General features: G+C 45.9%; 1 protein-coding gene across 1 annotated transcript in view; it reads right to left on the bottom strand.

Annotated features, from left to right (window-relative positions):
* Positions 1-443: 443 nt before the first annotated feature.
* Positions 444-24,677, bottom strand: part of VAT1L (vesicle amine transport 1 like) — a 190,815-nt gene continuing 166,581 nt past the window's right edge. Inside the window, exons 8-9 of the mRNA XM_030925629.1 lie at positions 7,323-7,406; positions 444-2,977 (exon numbers count right to left, since the gene is read on the bottom strand). Coding sequence (XP_030781489.1) covers positions 2,879-2,977; positions 7,323-7,406 — 183 coding nt within the window. The 3' untranslated portion in view covers positions 444-2,878. The remainder of the gene's footprint in view (positions 2,978-7,322; positions 7,407-24,677) is intronic.

The raw sequence follows: 24,677 nt of genomic DNA on the forward strand, positions 1-24,677 counted from the left end.
TCCCATTAGGTTTTTAACTTTTCCTGTTTCAGTTCCCCATTCATTGCATATTTCATAGTGCGACTGCAGCCAGGCGTGGTGGCTCACGCCTGTAATCCCAGCACTTTGGGAGGCCGAGGCGGGTGGATCACGAGGTCAGGAGATCCAGACCATTCTGGCTAACACGGTGAAACCCCATCTCTACTAAAAATGCAAAAAATTAGCCGGGCGTGGTGGTGGGTGCTTGTAGTCCCGGCTACTCGGGAGGCTGAGGTAGGAGAATAGTGTGAACCTGGGAGGTGGAGCTTGCAGTGAGCCAAGATTGTGCCACTGCACTCCAGCCTGGGTCACAGAGCGAGACTCCGTCTCAAAAAAAAAAAAAAAAAAAAAAAAAAAAAAAAAAAAAAAAAATAGTGCAACTGCTTATCCAGCAATGATTTATGTGGAATAGCAGATGCCAGGCAAGGTTTTGCTATGCTGAATACTTTATTTATATTTTTATGTAAACATAATTTGCTTTGTAGGCACAATATAACAAAAGCTCTAAAGCCACGAAGACATTAGACAATGTTTCAGTTCACTTCAATCAAGCTTAAATTACAGAGAAGCCTTCACAGTTCCTTTAAGGCAGACTGAGACATTCTTTACACTTCCTTCAGAAAAAACAATCAACAGACAGGAAAGAAGGTGCTTTAAAATGAGAGTATGTTAAACAATTAACTTGAGTCCCCCGGTTCTTCATGGCAGAAATTAGTCTTACTGGTCAAACTCTAGTGTTCTCATTCTGTACTCTGAAAGGGGTTTCTTTACATCTGGCATAATTTGTGATTACTGGATTAACTTTGCTAGTTAAACAAAACACAACCATACCCAGATTTGGGGGTGGGGTGGGGAGTACCTTTTTATGCCTCTCCTCTGGTCATAACAAAGGCAATGTGAATTCTGAATGTAGCTGAGTTTCCACGTCCCCTGGGGACGGAGAACCCTAATATGGCCAATGGGTCTTCACTCCTTCAGCTTTGGAAAATGTCATTTCTGCCCAACTTACTAGGAATGCCACTTGGATGACAGTTCCCCCCAAGACCCCCTTTTCAGCAAGGTTACGGGAGAAACAGCCAATAATATAGCACTTAGCAAAGGTAATAGGGGAATAAACGCCCCATTATCTCTGTAAATGGCCCAGAACTGGAATAGTGGTGAGTCCTGGAGTAGGAAGAAAAGAATGATGTTGGTGTCCTCTTTTGGGATACTCTCATCCCTTGGTTCCTCAGATGACGGCACCCTTTCTTGTCTTCATATTTTACATACACATTCACAATGGGGAGAAACTCTTCAGATAAATATTTGGTATACATAACTCATCATCCTAAGCTTAGGATAGGAAAAAAGAACACGAATGAGGTGACATTTGCTACAAAAGGACTGGAAATCAGGTAATTGCTAAGATGCATTCAGTTCCTACCACCTGGGGAAAGGCTTGGGTCCACCCTTAGGCTTGTTGGTGGAGAAACTGGGCAATGTAAAAGCCCTCTGATGTTTTTCAGAACACAAAGTTGGGGTACTAATCCCGTGAGCTCCTGGGATTCCAGATTGGTTTGTGAGTGATAGTTAACCATTTTAGCCAAAAGGACTGGAATGAGGGAGTGAGGGACGCCATTGGGGGGAGACATTGAGATCCTTCTCTTTCTCGAGGGTAACTATATTCACCTCTCAAGTGCAGTCAAATGACATGGGGGTGGGGTTCTCAGGAGCTGAAAAATTGAATAAGGTGTGTGAGCAGGTGGCCTTGTTCCTTGGTTTCCCAAGAGCAGGGGCGATGCAGATTCTACACCAGGGGTTTATATATGGGAGGGGAGGAACTATACATCTGGCATCAGATGCTGAATATAAACCTTTTATATCACTAGAGTTTGTTACATGTTGGGACATGCTTTGGCCAGGAAGGAGATGCTCCTTGACTTTTCCACCTATGGTCCACAAGGAAACTCTTTGGGAAATCCACGCATGGTCAAAGTGGTCACTTTCCCCCAGAAATTCAAGTTTACAGAATTGGTAATGCAGGTGGCAAGTGTGCAAACACCAACAATGCTCAAGAATGACTTCTGAATGCATCTCGTATGTGGTGTTCTCTTAAAATCAAAATAGATATGGAGCAGGAAGAATTCTGCTCATGAGATGTTTTGGAGGATAAATCTTCACAGCAGGTCCTCAAACTCATGATGCTGACCCATTGTCTTCTGTGAAAAATCCATACCTGCCTCCCTGTGTTTATGGATAAGAGCCAGTGAAAGGGTCAAACACTGAAGGGGTAGAAGAGAATGGCTCAAACTTTTGACCATAGTCGTCTCTTAAATGGAGAGAGGAAAAAGTACTACTAAAAGAGTTTCTAAATTTGTGGGCTTATGAAAACATCTGGCCTACTCTCTTTCTGCCGGTCAAATTAGCAAGTGTTCTCATCAGAGGCATGGGTGGTCAGCAGCAAAAAAGTGTCATTGGCCTGAAGAATTCTAGGAGCTGAACGGGGCTCTGTGATAACACCTTTCCATCCAAACTTGTCTTTGCCCATGTCTGGTCTCTTAGGCATTGGGCCTGGGGCTTGTATTAATTTGCAAGGCTGTTCTAGAACTGTCAAGAAGAACCCACAGATGGATGGTTTTGATACAGGGGAGAGGGGAGTGTGTAATACAGAGATAGAAGAGGGACATAATACTGCATGGCATGGGATTGGCACTTAATTTCAAAAAACAACAGTGATCAACAGCTTTTTAGCTCAGCTGACTGCAGACAAACACGACACGCACTGGACTACAGCATTTGTTCACTGGGGCACAGAAGAGTTTTCTCAGCCGGGTCCTCGTCTTCCAAACCATCCTTCACATTCTCCCACTTGGGTCCTGGGTTACTGGATAAAGGGCATCCGCTCCTTGTTCTCGCTGTCTCCCTCGTGGTCCTCCTCCTCTTCCCCTGCTTCACTGGTCTCTGTGCTGTCATTGGCCATCTGTAATTCAAAAGAGGATGTTACTGAGAGCTATGCAACCCGGACCCATCATCTCTGGGCCTCTGACAGAGTCCCATGGGAGGACTTGGGGGCTAGGGCTAGGATTGCTTGTTTCCCTGGAAGGCAGTGCAGGGTTAGCTGTCATATGTTGGGGACCCCAAGAGATGGTGCTGAGATAAGGATTTGAATGCCAGTATCTGGAATTGGGAGATGATCCCATGAAGCACTAGCAGGGGAGTGAAGAAATGAGAGTGAAAAGGGGAAGAATCCAATGCAGGGGATGTTAGTTAGTCAGCTCCTGTGTGGGCAGTGGGACTCAGTCCTGCTGGGGACCCGCTGAGAGACCCTGGGGGACACATCTTAGAGCTGCCCCTTCTGAGGGAGGAGGAAACCACTTTATGGCTAAGGACTGCTCTCAGGGGAGGTGAGTTATCTCCCTGTACCCCATGCAGGTTCTGTGCAAAACTCAAGCATGCTCTGGTGACGAGAGTTAGCTCTCAGGCAGAGAGGGGCAGGTGCCCACAAGAGGAAGTCCCTGGAGTGCAGGGGACCCGAGCGCCAAGAGGAGATGGGAGGGGTATTGAGAGCGTCAGCTGCACAGACCCCCAGAGTTGAAGTCTTAATGCCGTCACTTAGGAAGAACAGATACAGCAACCAGAACAAAGGTGTATTGATCTGCTTTTTGGTCTCTGTTCCCCCATTGGAATATAGTTTCTGGGAAGACGGGGATTTTGCTTGGTTCTTTTCTTTTGTTAACCACTGGTACCTGGCATAGTTATGAATACCCCTCTGGGCCTTCATTTCCTCCATCATGACAGTGGCGATAAATCTACTTGCCTTATAAAGTTGTTACAAGAACCAGGTGAAAGAAGATGGAGCAATGTATCTGAAGAGTCTAGCAAACGGCTGGGCACTTGAGAGAGGCTCAGAACAAATGTCCATTAACATCCCCCTATGTGAGCTGTGTGTGCCTCAGATTTCTTTTCTGTTCTTAGCTCCTGATCTAGGTTGGACCCCAGATCTCCCAAACTAGAATCCCTGGCTGCCTCACGGCCTATTCTGATAAACAGGAATTTGGCCCCTGAATCTCAGCTCACTCCATGTTGTCTCACCTGAAGCTGGGTTTCCCCCCTTGGCCATGCCATGTGCAGTGCCTTCTCCCTGGAATGTCATTCCTCCACCCTCTCTGCCCAGTTCATCCCTACATTTCCTTTAGGGCTCATCCTACTTCCTCAAGGAAGCCTTTGCAGAATTCCCTAACTGGAACAATCTCCATATTATGAGCTTTCATGGCCCCAATACCTCTTCTTTGTAGCACTGATCAAGAGTTGCAATGTCCCATTTATATGAATGGCTCATTGACCAATGTCCATCTGCCCCTGCCGAACCATAGATACCACAGGGGAGGACCAGGTCTCTGCAGTTTTCTTCCCTACAACTAGGTATGTATGCAAACAAGCGCTTTAGGATAATGAAGAACTAACCAACTAAGCTGTCCCTTAGTAGTGTATATTATAATCCATAGTCACCAATATGCCAGTTGGCTCACAGACACTGGTTCTTTTAATCTTCTCTACGACTCTATGAAGTCGTAGCAATAGTAGTAATTATTGTTAGTTCCATTCTGCAGCATTGGAAAGTGAGACCCTGAGGTGATGTGACCACAGAAGCCGTAAGGGCAGCAGAGGTCAGTTGCCTTCAGGAAAGGCCACCCCTGTTCTCTGGGGCACTTGTCTGATGGCCAGGACTGGGGCAGGGCTGCCCTCTGGTACTGTGGGGTCTGGAGGCAGCAGTTCTGCCTCTGCTCTGACCTCATGACACATCATAGGATGAGTTCCGACTTTTGCTTTGGTCCAGCCTCATCAAGAGGAGGCTCTGCCCAGGAGAGACTCCACTCTTAGTGCTTCCCAGGAAATTCACTTCTGGAGCTGCCAATAGCAATCGACTTCCCCTGCCTGGGTGCTGCCGATACGCTTTACAGCCCAGACTATTCTAGAGGAACAGTGCATCTCCTGCAGCGTGCTGGCTGGGCAGATTCAGGGCTGAGTGAGGGCTGAGAGTGGTCATGGCTGGGCGCGGTGGCTGATGCCTGTAACCCCAGCACTTTGGGAGGCCGAGGCGGGCAGATCACCTGAGGTCGGGATTTCAATACCAACCTGGCCAACATTGTGAAACCCAGTCTCTACTAAAAATACAAAAATTAGCCGGGCGTGGTGTGGTGTGCACCTGTAATCCCAGCTACTCTGGAGCCTGCGGCCTGAGAATCACTTGAACCTGGGAGGCGAAGGTTGCAGTGAGCCAAGATCACACCACTGCATTCCAGCCTGGGTGACAGAATGAGACTCTATCTTAAAAAAAAAAAAAAAAAAAAAAAAAAAAAAAAAGAAGTGGTCATTCCAGTAGGAGAAAGCACCTCTGCAGGCGCCTCCATCCCCCTCCTCCAACACCTGCTGAGTGGACAGCGACCCATCCTGCGGAGCCCAGAGCTTGAGTTGTTTCCTCTTTTATCAGGTGCTAGCCCTAAAATGACCTCACTGGATCCCTCCTGCGTTTCCATGTCTTCTGTTTAACCTGACGACATGCTCCCTTTCCTTCAAGTCTGCTTTTCCATCTAGATAGGCCGTTGGCCTCTTTTCCACCACGTGGTTGCTCTGAATACCCACTCTCTACTGTCTTGTTGTTTCTTTAGGTCTCAGGGATAAAAGCCTTCAGGAGGGCCAGGTACAGTGTCTCATGCCGGTAATCCCAGCTCTTTGGGAGGCCAAGGCAGGTGCGTCACTTGGGGTCAGGAGTCCGAGACCAGCCTGGTCAACATGGTGAAACCCTGCCTCTACTAAAAATAAAAAAATAAAAAAAAATTGGGTGAGTGTGGTGGCATGTGCCTGTAATTCCAGCTACTCAGGAGGCTGAGGTGGGAGGATCACTTGAACCCGGGAGGCGGAGGTTGCAGTGAGCTGAGATCGTGCCATTGCACTACAGCCTGGGCCACAGAGTGAGACTCCGTCTCAAAGATGACCTGGAACTTAGTACATACCAGACAATGCTTTATGAATGCTATTCTAAGTAAGAACTTACCGATCTCCAATTTACAGACAGGGGATCAAAGCTGACTAGTCAAGTAACTTGCCCAGGTCATAAACAGGGGCTCAGGGTTTTGAATCCATGGAGTCGGGTGGTGTGTGCACTGACCACACCACTACATAGTCCCTCCTCGAGAGGCCCTGGGGAGAACTGGTGGTATCCCTGGGATATAAGGGTTTCGTCCCAGTAAAAGAAAAAAAAAAAAAAATCACAGCTGGGTGTGGTAGCTCACACCTATAATCCCAGCACTTTGGGAGGCTGAGATAGGCAGATTGCTTGAACTCAGGAGCTCGAGACCAGCCTAGGCAACATGGTGAGACCCTGTCTCTAAAAATAGCAATGATAATATTTTAAATTATATTTTTATTATTTATGTTTTAATTTTTATTTTGTTTTCTATTATTATTATTATTTTTTGAGATGAAGTCTCGCTCTAGTACCCCAGGCTGGAGTGCAATGGCACAATCATGACTCACTGCAATCTCTGCCTCCTGGGTTCAAGCAATTCTCCTGCCTCAGCCTCCCCAGTAGCTGGGATTACAGGTACCTGCCACCACATCCACCTCATTTTTGTAGTTTTAGTAGAGATGAGGTTTCACCATCTTGGCCAGGCTGGTCTCGAACTGCTGACCTCAGATGATCCACCCACCTCGGCCTCCCAAAGTGCTGGGATTACAGGCGTGAGCCACTGCGCCCGGCCAATAATTATTATAATTAGCTGGGCATGGCAGTGATCTCCTGTAGTCTCAGCTGCTCAAGAGGCTGAGGTGGGAGGATCCCTTGAGTCCAGGAGGTAGGGGCTGCAGTGAGTTGAGACAATGCTACTTGCACTCCAGCCTAGGTGACAGAGTGAGACTCTCTCTCTCTCTCTGAAAGAAAAAAAATCAGTGGAACCATCAGGGAGCATCTCGGAAGCAGCTGGCATCATTCTGTTAGGAACATGAATGTGAAATTATTGAAATTTTCCAGGAGTTTCCCCCAAGAGCTAGCAGCTGTAATAGACAGGTCTGTTGTTGCTATGCTTTCCTGCCTATGCCTTCAGATTGCTTTTGATATGCTCTCACTGAAGCACTGGCCTTGCCTTTTCAGCATCATCTCAGTTGGTCATGAATCCCTCATGTGTGAAATCATTTGATTACCCCTGGTCTCCTCCACTAGCCCACAAGCTACCTGTACTTCCTTCTACTCCACCTGTGTGTGCACCTGATTGACCTGTGGTGCTCTCTCACGTGGAACTGAACAGACTCCTCTGCTTTTCACTCACCAGTGGAGTTGGGGTCTTTTCTACATCCAGAATTAATTTGCCAATGTTCCCTCGGTCGTGAATCCGCTGCATGGCCTCCTTCACCTGCCAGACAAGGTGAGAAACAGAGGTGCTGGTTAGGTGAGATGTTGCCGTTATAAAAAGGGCCTGGAAAACTCAAACTGTCAAGTGACCACCAGAGGGCGCTGCGGCTCAAGCTTAGTGGCTAAGAAGGCGATGTTGGACGTTGCGGGTGCAACTTCATTGTGGTTGTGCCATTCACACACAGCGATCTTGTGCAAACATCCTCTGGGTCGAAAAACTGAGGGTGACAGCTCTTGAAATTAGTAGACGAACGTTTCTAAAAAGGGTGGGGGGAAGGTTGTCTGGAATTCTCAGGGTGACATGCCGCAGGGTGGCAGGGTGCTTTAGTCAGATTACATTTTGACCAATAAAGATACTTTCTGAAGGTCATTTGTGCCCTGCTTGCTTCAGTGTTATTTAACTCTGACTCACAGTTGGGCTAAATTGACCCATTACTCAAGGCTGAACTGCACTCAGGAAAATTCTCACGATTCTGGTTATTGGGAGGAAATGTTGTCTCTATCTAAGTGGAGTTTCCCCTCAACATTATAGTATTCTCCCCAGAAAAGAGGGCCTCCTGTTTCTTTTCAAATGTTGGGGGCTTGCCAGGCCCACAGGTGTCTCCTGGGACCTTCTGAAACAGCAAGGTTGTGGCAGAATCCAGTTTGCATTTTGAGCATCTCATTCTGTTGCCATGTGGAATTCCAACTGTTGAGGGGTGGGGTCGGGGAGGAAGGCATGAGAGTTAAATGAAATCCAGAAAGGGTACTATGGAGTTTGGTGCTTGGTACAGGCCCGTGCTCCACATCTCAGCGAAATCTGCATGGAAATGCCACATCTCTTGATTAAGAAAAAAAATTTTTTTAAATAGATCTAGCCTAAATATTTTTCCTGAAGTCTCAAACATTTAAAATTTGTGTTCATTCAGTCCAAAAATATTCATTAAATGTTGCTTATAGCCTAGATGCTATGGTTCAACAAAAAGTAAGATACAGTGCCTGCCTCTGAGGAACTCACCCTGTGGCTGATTGATAGAGCAGTGTTTGCTTGTATGAAAACCGAAGCCTTCTACACATTTGGGTAACAACTTGACACAGCTATTAAAATGTTTGTATTTTAATTGCTTTTCTGGAAATTTATCCTAAAGACATAATTTAAATTATGGGGAAAAAAACTTATTACACAAAAGATACTCAATTACAGTATTGCTTTTTATGGCAAAACATTGAAGCAACTTACATGTCTCAGAGTTAAGGGGATGATTAAGTAAACAATGACTCATTCACATTTATCTACTGAAAGGAAATGATATGTGACTGTTAAAGAATATAAAGATATATGCAGTTAATTACAAAGACTGCACAGCAGAATTAAATGTTGTAATATTGCTAAATGAGAACTGACATGCATATTTAAAATATTTTAATCTCTGTCTCCATAAAAACACACATATACTAAAATAACTAGAAAGGGCTATGGATATATGATAAAACACGTAGAAGAAATGGATACCTTTTAATTTTAGTGTCTGTCTGGTAACATATTATCAAATCAGTATTTAATACAAATGCATTTTTAAATGCAGTCCTTGAACAACCCGGCAGTGATCAGAATCAACCAGTTTTTGGGGGGAACAAGATCTTGCTCTGTTGCCTTGGCTGGAGTAAAGCAGTACAATCACAGATCACTGCAGGTTTGACCTCCTGGTCTCAAGCCATCCTGCCACCTCAGCCTCCCAAGTAGCTAGGATTATTAAAGGCAAGCGTCACTACATGCTCAGCTAATGTTTTGCTTTTTTAAATTTTTTAAATTTTTTATTAGAGATGTGGTTCTGCCATGTTGCCAGGCTGTTCGTGAACTCTTGGCCTCAAGTGATCCTCCCCAGTTGGCCTCCCATAAGTGCTGAGATGACAGGCATGAGCCGCTGTGCCCGGCCCTGATCTCGGACTAATAGTGTCATATGATTGTTAAATGTCTTGGCCCTAATACATAATCCAGTAGATTCCTTTTATTTCTGTAGCGAGCTCTGCTTTTCAAAGGGTTTCCACATAGCTACTACCTACCGGGAATGTTCATGTATTAGAGCAGACACCTTCTAAAATGGTTGTCAGGAATCCCCACTGCCTGGTACTCATCCCCTCCCCGTGAATGTAGGCTGGACCTAGTGACTTGCTTCTAAGCAACAGAATAGAGCAAAAGTGATGATATATCACTTCCAAAATTAGGTAGTAAAGGACCGTGACTTCCGTTTTGCAGTCCCTCTTTCTCTAACTCTTGACGCTTCCTTGTTCTGATGACTTGAGCTACCATGTTGTGACCTGCCCTATGGAGAGGTGCACATGGCAAGAAATTGAGGGCAGATCCCAGCCAACAGTCAGTGAGGAGCAGATACCCTCAGTCCAAATGCTGGTGAGGAACTGAATCCTGCCAACAACCACAGAGACCTTGGAAGCAGACCCTTCCCCAGTTGAGACCACAGCCCCAGCTGACACCTTTGTCAGAGGCATTTGAACCAGAGCAACTCCGTCCTGAGTGAGGGGTAGGAAAACGAGGCTGGGACTTGCTGGCCGCATCCCCAGAGAGTTAGATATTCCTAGCCTCTAGATGCTTATGGTTAAGGGAACAGATTGATAATGTTTACTAAACAGACTCAGACTTGGGAGTGTCCTGATAACAATATCTTGATATCTTGAGAACAGATGCATTACTAATTTTACTTTAAAGATAATAATATCGGGCACAGTGGCTCGTGCTTGTAATCCCAGCACTTTGGGAGGCCAGGGCAGGCCAATCACTTGAGGTCAGGAGTTCGAGACCAGCCTGGCCAACATGGGGAAACTCCATCTCTACTAAAAATACAAAAATTAGCTGGGTGTGGTGGTGGGTGCCTGTAATCCCAGCTACTTGAGGGGCTGAGGTAGGAGAATTGCTTGAACCTGGGAGGTGGAGGTTGCAGTGAGCTGAAATCGCACCACTGTGCTGCAGCCTGGGAAACAGAGCGAAACTGTCTAAAAAAAAGAAAAAAGAAAAAAATAGTATTGATTCTTGCAAAATACAGTAATTAAGAAAATTAATCCTTTATCACAAACCCTTGTAGCAGAGCACATGTCCCCCATGTCAGGCCTCTGAGCCCAAGCCAAGGCATCACATCCCCTGTGACTTGTACATATACGCCCAGATGGCCTGAAGTAACTGAAGAATCATAAAAGAAGTGCAAATGCCCTGCCTCGCCTTAACCATTGACATCCCACCACAAAAGAAGTGAAAATGGCCTGTCCTTGCCTTAAGTGATGATATTATCTTGTGAAATTCCTTTTTCCTGGCTCATCCTGGCTCAAAAAGCTCCCCCACTGAGCACCTTGTGATCCCCACTCCTGCCCACCAGAGAACAACCCCCCTTTGACTGTAATTTTCCTTTACCTACCCAAATCCTATAAAACGGTCCCATCCTTATCTCCCTTCACTGACTCTCTTTTCGGACTCAGCCCGCCTGCACCCAGGTGAAATAAACAGCCATGTTGCTCACACAAAGCCTGTTTGGTGGTCTCTTCATGCGGACACGCATGACACCCAGGATCTGGCCGCTGCCTTCCTCTCCACCCGCCCCTGTATTTTTCTCCACCACTCTGGCCTCCTCTTAGGGAATCCCACGTGGGATTCAGATCTACCTGGAGCCAAAGCACATGCTGCTCCCCTCCCTGAATCCCTATTGCTCAGCTCTTTCCATGGCTCACTCTTTCCTGCTTTTCAGGTCTCACCCATCACCTTGTGAAACCCACCTATATTAGTGTCCTGTAAGCTGCTGCCACAAATGACCACAAATATAGTGGCTTAAATGACATCGAAAGTATTATCTTACAGTTCTAAAAGCCCAAAAATCAAGGCGTCCGCAGGGCTGGGCTTCATTCCTCATGGAGGCTCTAGGACAGAATTTATTTCCTTCCCTTCTTTAGCTTCTAGAGGCCACGTGTGTTTTTCTTGCCTCATGGTCCCTCCAGCAAGGGCATCACTCCAAACTCTGCTTCTCTTGTCCCACCACTGGCTCTCTGACCCAAACCCTCCTGCCTCCCTCCTGCAAGAATCACTGTGATTCCATGGGGCCCCCAGATAATCCAGGATAATCCCCCATCTCAGATTTTTAGCTTAATCACTTCTACAAAGTCTTTTTGCCATGTCAGGTAACAAACATATCTTCAGGTTCTGGAGATTAGGGAATGGATGGCTTGGGAGTGTGAGGTCATTCTGTCTGCGTTTCCCCAGGGATCTTGTTTAAGTGGGTCACTCTCCCTCCACCCCTCATCATCTATTCTCCATTGTGCAACACTGCTCACTCCCTTTGTAGCACTTTTTTTTTTTTTGAGATGGAGTTTCGCCCTTTTTGCCCAGGCTGGAGTGCAATGACGTAATCTCAGCTCACCACAACCTCCGTCTCCCCGGTTCAAGTGCTTCTCCTCCCTCAGCCTCCTGAGTAGCTGGGATTACAGGCATGCACCACCACGCCTGGCTAATTTTGTACTTTTAATAGAGACGGGGTTTCTCCACGTTGGTCAGACTGGTGTTGAACTCCCGACCTCAGGTGTTCCGCCCGCCAGGACCTCCCAAAGTGCTGAGTGACCACCCCACCCAGCTGTAGCACTTTTTTTTAATGATTATGATAAGCCTATTTAATAAGGGAAACTATGATTCCCCCAGGACAGACGGAGAACATCTGTTTCACCCAGTTCCTGGCCCAGGACTTTGGTTCTGTTGAATGAATGAATGAATGAGTAGTATAGCTATTATCATTCACATAAGAAAGATGAGATGTGGCCGGGCGCGGTGGCTCAAGCCTGTAATCCCAGCACTTTGGGAGGCCGAGACAGGCGGATCACGAGGTCAGGAGATCGAGACCATCCTGGCTAACACGGTGAAACCCCGTCTCTACTAAAAATACAAAAACTAGCCGGGCGAGGTGGCGGGCGCCTGTAGTCCCAGCTACTCGGGAGGCTGAGGCAGGAGAATGGCGTAAACCCGGGAGGCGGAGCTTGCAGTGAGCTGAGATCTGGCCACTGCACTCCAGTCCGGGCGACAGAGCGAGACTCCGCCTCAAAAAAAAAAAAAAAAAAAAAAAGAAAGATGAGATGCATAGAGAGGAAGCCACTTTGTTGGAATGATATGACCAACTCAAAGCAAAGCCAGGATTCAGTCCTGGAATTTTCCCACTGCCTCCTGCCACCATCCACTTGGGATGCTGTCAAAGTGGCCTCCCAGACACCAGAAGTGTCAGAGAAAGTCCAGATGTCCTCTGAGCTTCGAATGTTGGCATCCTGAGGTGCTTGAATGACATGACTCAGATTTTCTCCCTCCAGCTCTGTTAGACATGGCCTGAGTAAATCCAGAATCACGGCCCTGGAAAATCCAGCTGCTGAGACCAGATCTGGCCAGCCACACCGCTGGCAGTGGTGTCCCAGACTGGGTGTGGGACCATGGTCCTGATTATGAACAGACTCTGCTGGGCCACCCACGCTGCACTGAGCAGGCCACCAAGAGAAAGCTGCCCAGGCCAGGGGTTCTAGGTTGTGGGGTAGGCCGGACAAAGACCTCTAGGTGAGGCTCAGCCACATGACATCTCACATTCTCCACATATCCACTTTTTCATTCATTCATTCATCCTGGAAGCTGTTGTGTGACAGATGTCCTTTTGCTCTATGGACTTTGAGGTAGACACCACTGTCCTGCCCATATACAGCTGAAATCCCCAATATGGTAGCTGTGAGCCATGGGAGGCCAATGAGGACTTCAAGTGTGGTTCATCTGAATGGAGATTTCCTTAGTAGAAAATACACCCTAGATTCCAAACAGTCCCCCCAAAAAAAGTGTAAATTATTACTTCATTATATTGAATATATATTGAAATAACATGTTGGATATATTTGCTTAAATATCTTAAAATTAATTTCACCCGTTTTGTTTTACATTTCTTGACTTGGTTAATTAGAAAAATTTTAGCCACATTTGTGGTTCACTTTATATTTCTTTTAGATGGCACTGTTCTGTTGATTTGCAATGGAGAGGAGAGGCAGATGTGTAACTTACAAGGCTGGGGTAGGGTTGACATTACCAGCCAGCTACATGTGAAGGGAGAAGTGCTTGGGCAAGACTGTGAGGTTGGGGCTGGAGGGCAAATGCTTAGAAGAGCTCACATCCAAGTCAACAGCTGCAAGACAAATCCAAGGTAGGTCAGGGACCACGGCACTCCAGGAAGGGACCCAGGATATAGAGAGACACACAGTGCAGAGAGTCCAGTGAATGCATTGTAAGTGGTGGACATGAGGGTGCGTTAAAGAGGTGAAGAAAAGCAATAAAGCCAGAAAAGGCAACAGTTACCAGGCTCCAGAAACATGTCATCAGAGGTGTTCAGCAGAATTATGTGAGCCACACGCAGTTTTAAATTTTCTAGTTTCTAGCCATATTTTCAAAACTATAAAAAACTATTTTTAATAATTGTTATTTCAACATGTAATAAATGTCAACAATTCTTACTGAGATAGTTTGGATTTTTTATGATGATTAAGTCTGTGAAGTCTGGCGTGAATTTTACACTGACAGCACACGGCGATTTTTATTAGCCAAATTTCAAATGCTCACTTGCCACATAGACTAGTGGCTATAGTATTAGGCAATGCAGGTCTACTAGACAGTTCTCTTGAATACAGTGGGGAAGGGTTTTAAACAGAAGAGTACTTCAGGAAAAAAAAAACACCTCTGACAGTCCCAACGGAGAAGACAAGTCTCCCACGTGCTACTGAGCTTTCTGGAGCTCATCACCACTATCTTCTGGGCACGGTCACCCACACCGGGGTACTTCCAGTTATAAATGGTAATTTGGGAGTAATGTCTCTTTTGTGCAGACTTTGCTTTGCCAAGGTGTTACTTGAGAGCAGTGTGGGGTGTTGACAACAGAGGAAGGGGAAGCTGACCTCTCAAATCCCCCATGGTTCTCGCCACCTTTCAGATGGGCACCAGAGGCAAGAACCTTGGATTTTGTAATCATTGGGTTTTGCATCTGTGAAACTGTGGTGCTTAACTCAGCTTATCATCCGGTTTCTCCTCTGTGAAACTGATGCAGACACTTCTAAGAGGCTTGGTGTGTGTGGATAAAAGGAAGCAACTTATGCAAAGGGCCTCATACGGTGACTTAAGAAAGAATTAATCAGGAACAGTATCATTTCTTTCCTTCAACATTGTCATCAGAAAGGGTCTTTTCCATCTCCAAGAGCATAGAGGATAGAAATGCAAACAGCATGACTAGGGGGTCAGGCTACTGAAATGGCCTCTTGGAAATACTGCTAATCCTTTATCCATCCTTTCCATAAGGGACTTCAAGGAGTCAGTTCATTTCAGAAGAAATATCCAAAAAGCATGCAGATTAGAGGCAGCCCTGCAGGGAGCTTTTTCTCCTGGCATCACAATAAGCTTTAACTGGTGAGAAAACAGATTTTCAGTTTCTCTGGGCTCTGTCTTATTGGAGAGGCAGCTTAAAAGTTGTTTCTAGTCTCCAAGGAGTTTTCAGATGCTAATAATTTGCCAGAGTGAAAAAGAACTGAATGTTGGGAAGCCATGACGTGAGACATTTACCTACCTAGTTCCTCTGCCTTTGAGAGTCAAATGAAGCAGTACAGATTGGGCAGAACTGGGAAAGAGCTTTGAAGGCTGGCAGCCCTGAGTGTCAACCACAATTCTGTCACAATTAACTATATAATCTTTGGATAAATTGCTTCTATTTTTGAGCATCAGGGTATGTATCTGTAAAACGGGGATATGTGTTGAAAGGTAAGAATTATGTATGTTAAGAATATATTACCTATTATTGCATTTAACCCCCCAACTCCTGCCGCCACCCAACGAACTTAGAGGCACTTACGATCTCCCAGTTTCTGTGAGTGGGGAATCTGGGCACAGCTTAGTTGGTCCTTTGACTCTCACAAGGCTGTAATCAAGAAAGGGGTCCAGACCCCAAGACAGAGCCTTGGGTCTCCCACAGCAAAGAATTTAGGGTGAATTCACAGTGCAAAGCAAAAACAAGTTTAAGAAAGTCAAGCGGTGAAACGATAGCTATGCCACAGAGTAGGGCGTTCCAGAAAGTAAGAGGAATAACATGTTCACTCTGGGTACAATGCTTGTTTAAATGTAGGATTAAAAAAGAGCATGGGTCGGGTGCGGTGGCTCACACCTGTAATCCCAGCACTTTGGGAGGCTGAGGCAGGTGGATCACTAGGTCAGGAGATCAAGACCATCCTGGCTAACATGGTGAAACTCCATCTCTACTAAAAATACAAAAAATTAGCCGGGCATGGTGGCAGGCGCCTGTAAGTCTCAGCTACTCTGGAGGTTGAGGAGGAAGAATGGCGTGAATCCAGGAGGCGAAACTTGAAGTGAGCCGAGTTCGTGGCACTGTACTCCAGCCTGGGCAACAGAGTGAGACTCCATCTCAAAAAAAAAAAAAAAAAAAATAGAGCATGGAGTGTCATGCGCGTCCGCATGAGGAGACCACCAAACAGGCTTTGTGTGAGCAACATGGCTGTTTATTTCACCTGGGTGCAGGCGGGCTGAGTCCAAAAAGAGAATCAGTGAAGGGAGATAAGGGTGGGGCCGTTTTATAGGATTTGGGTAGGTAAAGGAAAATTACAGTCAAAGGGGGGTTGTTCTCTGGTGGGCAGGAGTGGGGGTCACAAGGTGCTCAGTGGGGGAGCTTTTTGAGCCAGGATGAGCCAGGAAAAGGAATTTCACAAGCTAATATCATCACTTAAGGCAAGGACCGGCCATTTTCACTTCTTTTGTGGTGGGATGTCAACGGTTAAGGCGAGGCAGGGCATTTGCACTTCTTTTGTGGTGGGATATCAATGGTTAAGGCGAGGCAGGGCATTTGCACTTCTTTTGTGGTGGGATATCAATGGTTAAGGTGAGGCAGAGCATTTGCACTTCTTTTGTGATTCTTCAGTTACTTCAGGCCATCTGGGCGTATATGTGCAAGTCACAGGGGATGCGATGGCTTGGCTTGGGCTCAGAGGCCTGACACTGGGGTCTGCAAGCGGAGAGCATGGGAGATCTTGAAGTCCCTAACCAGCCACTATTTGCACCACTGAAGGCCCTTTTGTAAGACTTTTGGTTTTGCTCTGACGGTCTTCACACATTGCGAAGACTTCCTCTTTGCTAGTGAGAGAGTTCGTCTCTGATTGCTTCAAATCATTTCTGTGCTTGGAAGTGTCACAGAGAAGTGAATATCACTTTCCCATGACTTCCCCAATATTCCCCTATTTGCCAAATGCATATGCCTTTCCTGTGAGGACACCAGCCTGTACTGTGGAGCAATGGGAGTCTCCGGAGGGATCCAGGCTCTTGCATTCTCTGACAGCATGACTTCGGGCAGTTCCCCCAGCCTCTCTGTGACACTGTGGGTTTTTTCCCCCTTTATTTTCTACAAAGTGGAAGTAAGGTTTTATATCAGTTTCATATTATTACTGTAACGGATGACCACTAACAGTGACTTTAAGCACAAATTTATTATCTTACCGTTCTGGAGGTCAAAAGTTTGAAATGGGTTTTACAGGGTTAACATCAAGGCTCTGGCAGGGCTGCATTCCTTCCTGCATTTGTTTCCAGGGAAGAATTCATTTCTTTGACTTTCCCATCTTTAGAAGAACCACTTGCATTTCTTTGCTTGCAGGTCCCTCCCAGCATCTTCAAAGCCAGCAGGGTAGACCTTCAAATCTCTCTGACTCTCACTCTCCTCCTGCCTCCCTCTTTGAAAAGACACAGGAGGGTCTCCCCAACACCGAATCCTTACCTTAATCTCATCTGCAAAGTCCATTTTCCCATGTGAGGTACCAGATTTTCAGGTTCTGGGGATGAGGATGTGGGCAGGTTTGCGTGGTAGTATTCTGCCCGGCCCAGGTTCTCACCCACCTAATAGAACTGCCGTGAAGGTTGAGGGCCGATGTCTGCTAAGCATCTGACACTGTTACTGGGTTCACTGGAAGCTGCTTTAGGAGAAAACTTGGGGATCCAGTGCCCTCTACTGGATTTCTGAAAGCCATCTATGTCCTCCTCACCCAGAACTCTAAGATTGTTTCTTTCTTGTTTTGTGTTTGAGGCAGGATCATGATCTGTTGTCCAGGCTGGAATGCAGTGGCATGATCACAACCCACTGCAGTCTCTGCCTCCCAGGCTTAAGCAATCCTCCTGTCTCAGCCTCCCAAGTACCGGAGACTACAGGCATGAGCCACCATGCCTAGCTATTTTTTCTTTTTCTGTTTCTTTCTTTTCTTTTTTTTCTTAAATAGAGACAAGGTCTTGCTATGTTGCCCAGGCTGGTCTTGAACTTCTGGATTGAAGCCGTCCTCCTGCCTTGGCCTCGTGGCCTATTTCTTTATTTATAGGATGGTCCTGCCTACAGTATACTCAAGGCCACCTAATAAAAGGTAGAGTCCAACTGGTTCTTTCTGACTCCCAAGTCCAGAGGAGAGGTTCTACTCTGACACCTGGGGCCTACCCTGGCCTTCTTCTGCCTGCACCCCTACCTATGCCTGCACCTCTACCTTTGGCTCCCTTTGGTTGGAGCCAAAGAGACAGCCATGCAAAGCAAACTTTCTCCCCCAACATATATACTTCTAGACCATGCTTTGAGTTCCTGGCCTTGCAGAATTCTATTCTCAAATGGCCCCAAGACCAAATGGGGACTTTTTCCCACTATGTGGGCAGGACCCCTTCTGGTGATGTGGGTGGGACTCTGGGGTGGAGACAAAAGGGGGCTGACCACGGACTGGGATCCTCCATTTGCACTCTTGCCCAGGGCCCTGCAGATGTGAGGGGTGGGTTTGGCTACAGGACACAGTGATTACGTGGCATGACTGGCAGGTTCTGGAAATGAGGATGTGGGTACGACATGGAGACTGAGGAGAGAAAGAATTAGAGATGACTCACAGTTGACCAGAAGGACTATGATGCTCTAGACACTAGTTAGAATGGGGCACCCAGTGAGGGATTTGTCACAATGGAATGATGACAATGACAAAAATGATGACAATATTCACATCTGTATAGCATTCCCATCTTTGCTGAGCTTCGTTTTGGAACTATAAACCTGAGGTTCCGAGATGCTAAGTGTTTCACCTAAGGTCACATAGCTGACAGTGCAGGAGCTGGGAGTAAGGTCAGAGGAGAGGGGGCCAAGCCCAGGGCTTTCCATTAGACCTGGTTTCCTCTCCAAGGAGAAGCGGCTGCATTCATGTCTAGTGTTGTGTTTGAGATCCTGACTGGGCAGCCAGGGGAAAATGGCAGGAAATGCCTGGATGTTGTGAGTCACAGACTGATTCAGTCCCCGATAAGAAGAGGGCTATGGAAACCTTGGAGAACAGTGGTTTCTTCTCCCCGCTCCATCTCTAAAAGGTAGATCAGAGATTGGAACAGGCCCAAGGATCTGGGAGCCAGGAGTAGGGCAAGGTGAGGGAACAAGAAGGTGAACAGATCCGAGGGAGGAAGGAGAAAAACTGGCATGAAGCCCTTGAACCCGGGTCATGGTGATTTAGAGAGGACTGACTCGGCAAAGCAGAGTGGGCAGGAGCTAGATCACAGTGCACCGAGGAGAACCCCCCTTGGTGACAGCCTGGAACTCCTGTCTCCAACTTTTTTGCTTCTCTGTGAATAGACATGCAGCCAACAAAGACTCTTGTTCCTCAAGCCCATCCTTTTTGAAAACTGCCCCAGCTGTTTCCCTCAAGGTTAAAGACAGACAGTAGCACAGAGGCTGCAGCATCCTGGTAGATGCTCTCAGAAAAATTTATTTAAAAATATTTCACTGTAGCTAGACTCATGGAGAATTCCTGATTTGTTTATTTAACCCCAGTGGATTGCAACCCACTGGAGCTGAACTCATGCCATCGGTTCGTGCTCTCAATGAAGTCGGCTGGTGCTTAAGACTCAGTGCATGACCCATGGGGAAAATTTAATTGGCTCACCCCATGCAAGCAGAGGAACAGTAGTCAGTCATTTCTGGGCAGTAGTTATAGTCATTTCTGTCTGCAATGAAATTAGGAGAGGTGGGGTGGGTGGAAGCCTCAATCAGGGCTGAGGAGGCCTCATGGGCTGCAACCTTGGGGTCTTGGTTATCATTAGAGGGTTCCTCCCCTCATCCATTCTCTGGCCTCTGTTCATTCCCCCATGGACTGTATCTACCAGGCTCCTTGTCCCATGGCTTCCACTTGGCTTTGGCCAATGAGAGATCCTGGTAGATCAGAAAACAGGAGGAAGGAGAATGAAAATATTTCCCCCTTCATTCCTGCCTTGTGATGGGTCTCTGGAAGTAGCTATGCCTCTTTATAACTACAGCTTCTGCAAGGTCCTAGCTTTCTCTCTGCAATCTGGTAATGCCTTTCCTTTCTCATGCTCCTTCAGGCCCAGGGCGGGTAATACCTTCCTACTATGACTTGTTTCTGGGCATCTCAACATTCATGTTGAGTTGGTTTCCTTAACTCTGATACCTTTAGAACTCCAGCTAAGTGTGCTGCTTGCTTCCTGCCAGGGCACTGACTGATATATTTGGCTCCAAGCTTTTTTATTCAACAAATACACTGAGTGTGTACTAACTGTTAAGTCCTGGGAAGACAACGGCAAGCAAGCCAAACCCCTACAAGACCCCCTAAGCTGGTGAGGCTTTTACAGTCTCATGGAGCCATGGGTTTCATCAAAGAATGACTCAAACAAATGTAACATTACCACTTGGTAAGATGGTGTTATGAGGATGTGGATGGGGATTTGGTTGCGAAGATCAGGGAGTGCTTCTCTGAAGAAGTGATAATTGAGCTGGGATTTCAAGGATGGATGGGATTTAGATATGACAAGAGGATAGGGAGAAGACCATTCCAAGCAGAGGAAGTAGAATGTGACAGGAGAGACTGAAAAAAGCCAATGGCCTTGGGGACAGAAGAGCAAAAGTCAAGGTGGGGCAAAATTCTGGAAAGTATTTGAGGACTTTGGTTACTACATTCCAAAGAGTTTCCACGAAAGTGGTTGCAAATGTAGAACCTCCTTCTATCTCCCCTCACCTACCTGAGTGGTTAGTTCCTTCACACTTGGGCCATGAGGATTAACAATTCCTCAATCTTTGTTTGGGGTTTCATTTAGTGCTTCATAACAGCCAACTTCCTTTTCAATGGTGTGAAAGGCACAAAGTCATTAGGGTACAAATGACACCACTTAATAACCATAGTACTTGGCTTGTGCTGTGAATAGTAATAAGCATAGCCATGTAAAAAAGGGGAAAAAATCAAGAGGGGTAATTCCATGGATCACTATGCCTGTTAGACTGATAAATTAAAAGCTTTGAAAATGAAGAAATGAGTAATGCTATAATTAAGAAGCACATCTACCAAAGTCATCGGTGAGATATTCCTCATATTAACAATATCCATCTTTGGGAGGGATTGATGATTATCTAAAATACAAAGTGGGTGTTTAAATGTAACACATTCATTGCAAGTAGGTTTTGAGATCTGGAATTTCTGGCCTCTGGCAAGTAGCTTCTGGAGTCTAAAGTGCGTGAGCCCCAAGATTTTGATCCAGATGGAAGAGTGACTGGAAAAAGTAGAATGTCAGGTACCATGAATTAATCCACTGGAAGGGTAGAGAAAGGATTCAAACACTCGACTTCCTTTTTAGACCAGCTGCATATTGGGTCTTTGCAATAATGCAGGGCATAGACTAGGGTGGGGCAAAGGTGACTGGGATGCAAAATATAAGGAGGTGTCCATTCTCTGACTCGCACAAGTGCAGGATCATCACCTGAGTGTGAGCGTTGCCTTACATTTTATATCCTAACTGTCTCTCTTGACTAATCATAGTCTTGGTCCTGTAAGGATGGTTATTATTTTTAAAGGAATGGGAGAAACATTCAACCAGCTATTATAAGGGAAAATGTGATTCTCCAAGAGGATTTTTAAAGGGGCTATTAGTAGGAACACTGGCTTACAAGAGACAGAATGTTCTTCCAGGGAGAAGAAGAGAAAGCAAAAAGCAAGGCAGTGTAATTTGGATGGCGCGACTGTTCCTTTTGTCCTGCATCCTTGGACGGTATTGATTTTCTTGATCAAGTATACATCATGGTCATAAGGGGTTCATGTGAATTAAACATTGAACCAGGAGCCAGAATGTTCTGCAGAAATCTGACTCATAACGAAACCAAACTATATATTCTTGTCTTACTGTATTTCGAACTAAAGAAGATAAAAAAAAAAAATCAGGTGAATTCCCTCCAGTGTTTGTCTTAGTTAACAACGCTCCATGGTGCTGGATTTGGGTGGTTGAATAGAATTGAAGTGGACACTCAGGGTATGCTGATTTCAACATGCGAGTGAGACCTGGGGAAGAGGATAAAATACACTGTGAGGTGCTTTCTCTCCTGGAGATGCTCAGCCTCTCAGAAAGACCTGCGGAAAAATGTCTGTTGCACAGTGTGTAAGAGAGATGCTTGAAGTGCGATGGGCACAGAAGAGGAAGCAATTTATTTGGTATGGGAGAAGGATGAAAACCAGAGGAAGCTGTTCAGAGGAAGTAACTTGAGTAGAAGTTGGTCACTCAGCCAAACAGAGGGACATATAAATAACCTAAGAAGGCCAGGCATGGTGGCTCATGCCTGTAATCCCAGCCTGCAATCAACCTGGAGGCCGGGCAGGTTGATGACTTCAGTCCAGGAGTTGGAGGCCAGCTTGGTCAACATGGCAAACCCTCATGTCTACAAAAGACAAAAAAATTAGCCAGGCCTGGTAGCACATGCCTATAGTCCCAGCTACTTGGAAGGCAGAGAAAGGAGAATCGCTTGAGCCTGGTGAGCAGAGATTGCAGTGAGCTGAGAGCGCGCCATTGTACTCCAGGCTGGGTGACAGAGCAAACCCCTGTCTCAAAAATAAATGCATGAATAACCCAAGGAAATATTGCTCTATTAAGAGAATGAGCAGTTAAAGTAACAACCCAAGCTCCCACCACTCCTGAAATTCCACATGAGAATGGTAGAACTTATATATATATAAAATAATTTTTTTTTTTTTTGAGACAGAGTCTCGCTCTGTCACCAGGCTGGACTGCAGTGGCCCGATCTCAGCTCACTGCAACCTCTGCTTCCCAGGTTCAAGTGATTCTCCTGCCTCAGCCTTCCGAGTAGCTGGGATTACAGGCACGTGCCACCACACCCAGCTAACTTTTGTATTTTCGGTAGAGATGGGGTTTCACAATATTGGCCTGGATGGTCTCGATCTCTTGACCTTGTGATCCGCCCGCCTTGGCTGCCCAAAGTGCTGGGATTATAGGCGTGAGCTACTGCGCCCAGCTGAAAAATGTATTTTAAACTTTTTTTGGGCTTTGAATCTTTCAGCAAAACCTTCAATGCAGGGAGAAAGATACTATATTTCTGCATGGAGGACTCTAGTTCTTTACTAACGATGTAATTACCTTGCTTCCAGGTAACACTGGTTTTATTTACTCACAGACTGGTAACTGTGTCATTCTATAATGTCTGAAAGTTTTCACCCAGAATTGTCAAACATGAGAATTCATGGAAAAGGGCTAAAAATATAAGGAGTCCAAAGACCCTTCAAAGCCTTGAAAGTTCCCAAGTGGCAGTTATCTTTGAAAGGGATGACTGCCAGACCTAATAGCATTTGGGAAAGCACCCTTTATTAAGTTGGTACAAAGGAATTGTGATTTTTACCCTTATTTTCAATGGCAGAATGCACAATTACTTTCATAGAAGTCAGAGGTGATCATTTCTTAGGCTTGGAGAAAAAGGGATGGTTTGCAGGAATAGGTGGCATTTTTAGTACCTGAGGAAATTGAAATACGTTGACTCTATAATCCATATATAACTGTTGTCTAGACACACGCTAGGGTTCCTAGGCTGCAAAATTAGAGTTGGCCAACAGAGACAGAGTCCAAGACTGGGATAAAGAGTCTGGGAACAGACTGAAGTATAAAACGGAAATAAAAGAGTGATTCTATTTGTGTAAGCATTGCCAACCAAAGTGTTCTTATCAAAAGCTGGTTCTCCCCCACTTTGTCTAAAGGGGGGTATATATTGGATCCTCCCTTAGAGAGGAGGGATAGGAGGAGCAAGCTATAGGCTCTGGACCTAAGAACGTAGTAATATGAGAGTCACCAGATGCCCACAGGTTGTGATGGGAGAAGATAAGTCTCAAGGAAAGAGATGAACCCCAGATCGGGTAAACGTAAAGGACAAGGCAGAGGTGGTAAATCTATGGGGTGGTGGAGGCCATTGCTCATGATCATTGCGGCAGCTGACATATGACAAGTGCTTACTGGGTGCTGTCACTGAGCAAAGCACCTCATATGCATGACCTCATTTCATTGCATCAACCCAGTGAGGTAAGTGGGAGTTTGTCAGGCTGTCAATCAGGGGTACATAAAAATAGGCCCCCTTTTCTTCCTGAGTCTCTGTTGCTTGAGGAGGAGAGTCAAGATGAGAATGAGGTTCAGGAAGGTTAATGGCTTGTCCAAGGTTATTTTTTCTTTTTAATTAAAAAGTTTTTAAATTTTTAATCCTTGTGGGTACATGGTAGGTATACATATTTATGGGGTACGTGAAATGTTTTGATACAGGCATGCAATAGGTAATAATCACATGAGGAATGGGGTATCCATGCCTTCAGGCTTTATCTCTTTGTGTTGCAAACAATCCAATTATACTCTTTTAGTTATTTTAAAATGTACAAATTACTGTTGACTATAGTCACCCCATTGTGCTATCAAATAGGTCTTAACCCATCCTTCCTCTTTCTCCCCTCTTCACTCTCCATTGCTTCCAACCTACTGTCTCATATCCAGCAATAGTGCATCAAGCCTGTAGTTGTTTGGGGCTGGGTCTGAAGCCTAGTTTCTCTGTATTCTACTGTTTAACCTTAGGCAAAAACAATGGGAGATGGAGCCTCTGTCACCTAGGCTGGAGTGTAGTGGTACGATCTGAGCTCACTGCAACCTCCACTTCCCAGGTTCAAGTGATTCTCCCATCTCAGCCTCCCGAGTAGCTGGGGTTACAGATGAGTGCCACCACACCTGGCTAATTTTTGTGTTTTTAGTGGAGACAGGGTTTCATCACATTGGCCAGGGTGGTCTTGAACTCCTGACCTCAAGTGATCTTCCCGCCTGGCCTCCCAAAGTGCTGGGATTACAGGTGTGAGCCACCACACCAGACCCCATTGTCTCTTGAAGAGTTCTTCAATCTACTACCTATTGGCATTTTGGCGCAGA

Source organism: Rhinopithecus roxellana, chromosome 20 (assembly GCF_007565055.1).
Source record: "Rhinopithecus roxellana isolate Shanxi Qingling chromosome 20, ASM756505v1, whole genome shotgun sequence".
Taxonomy (NCBI): Eukaryota; Metazoa; Chordata; class Mammalia; order Primates; family Cercopithecidae; genus Rhinopithecus; species Rhinopithecus roxellana.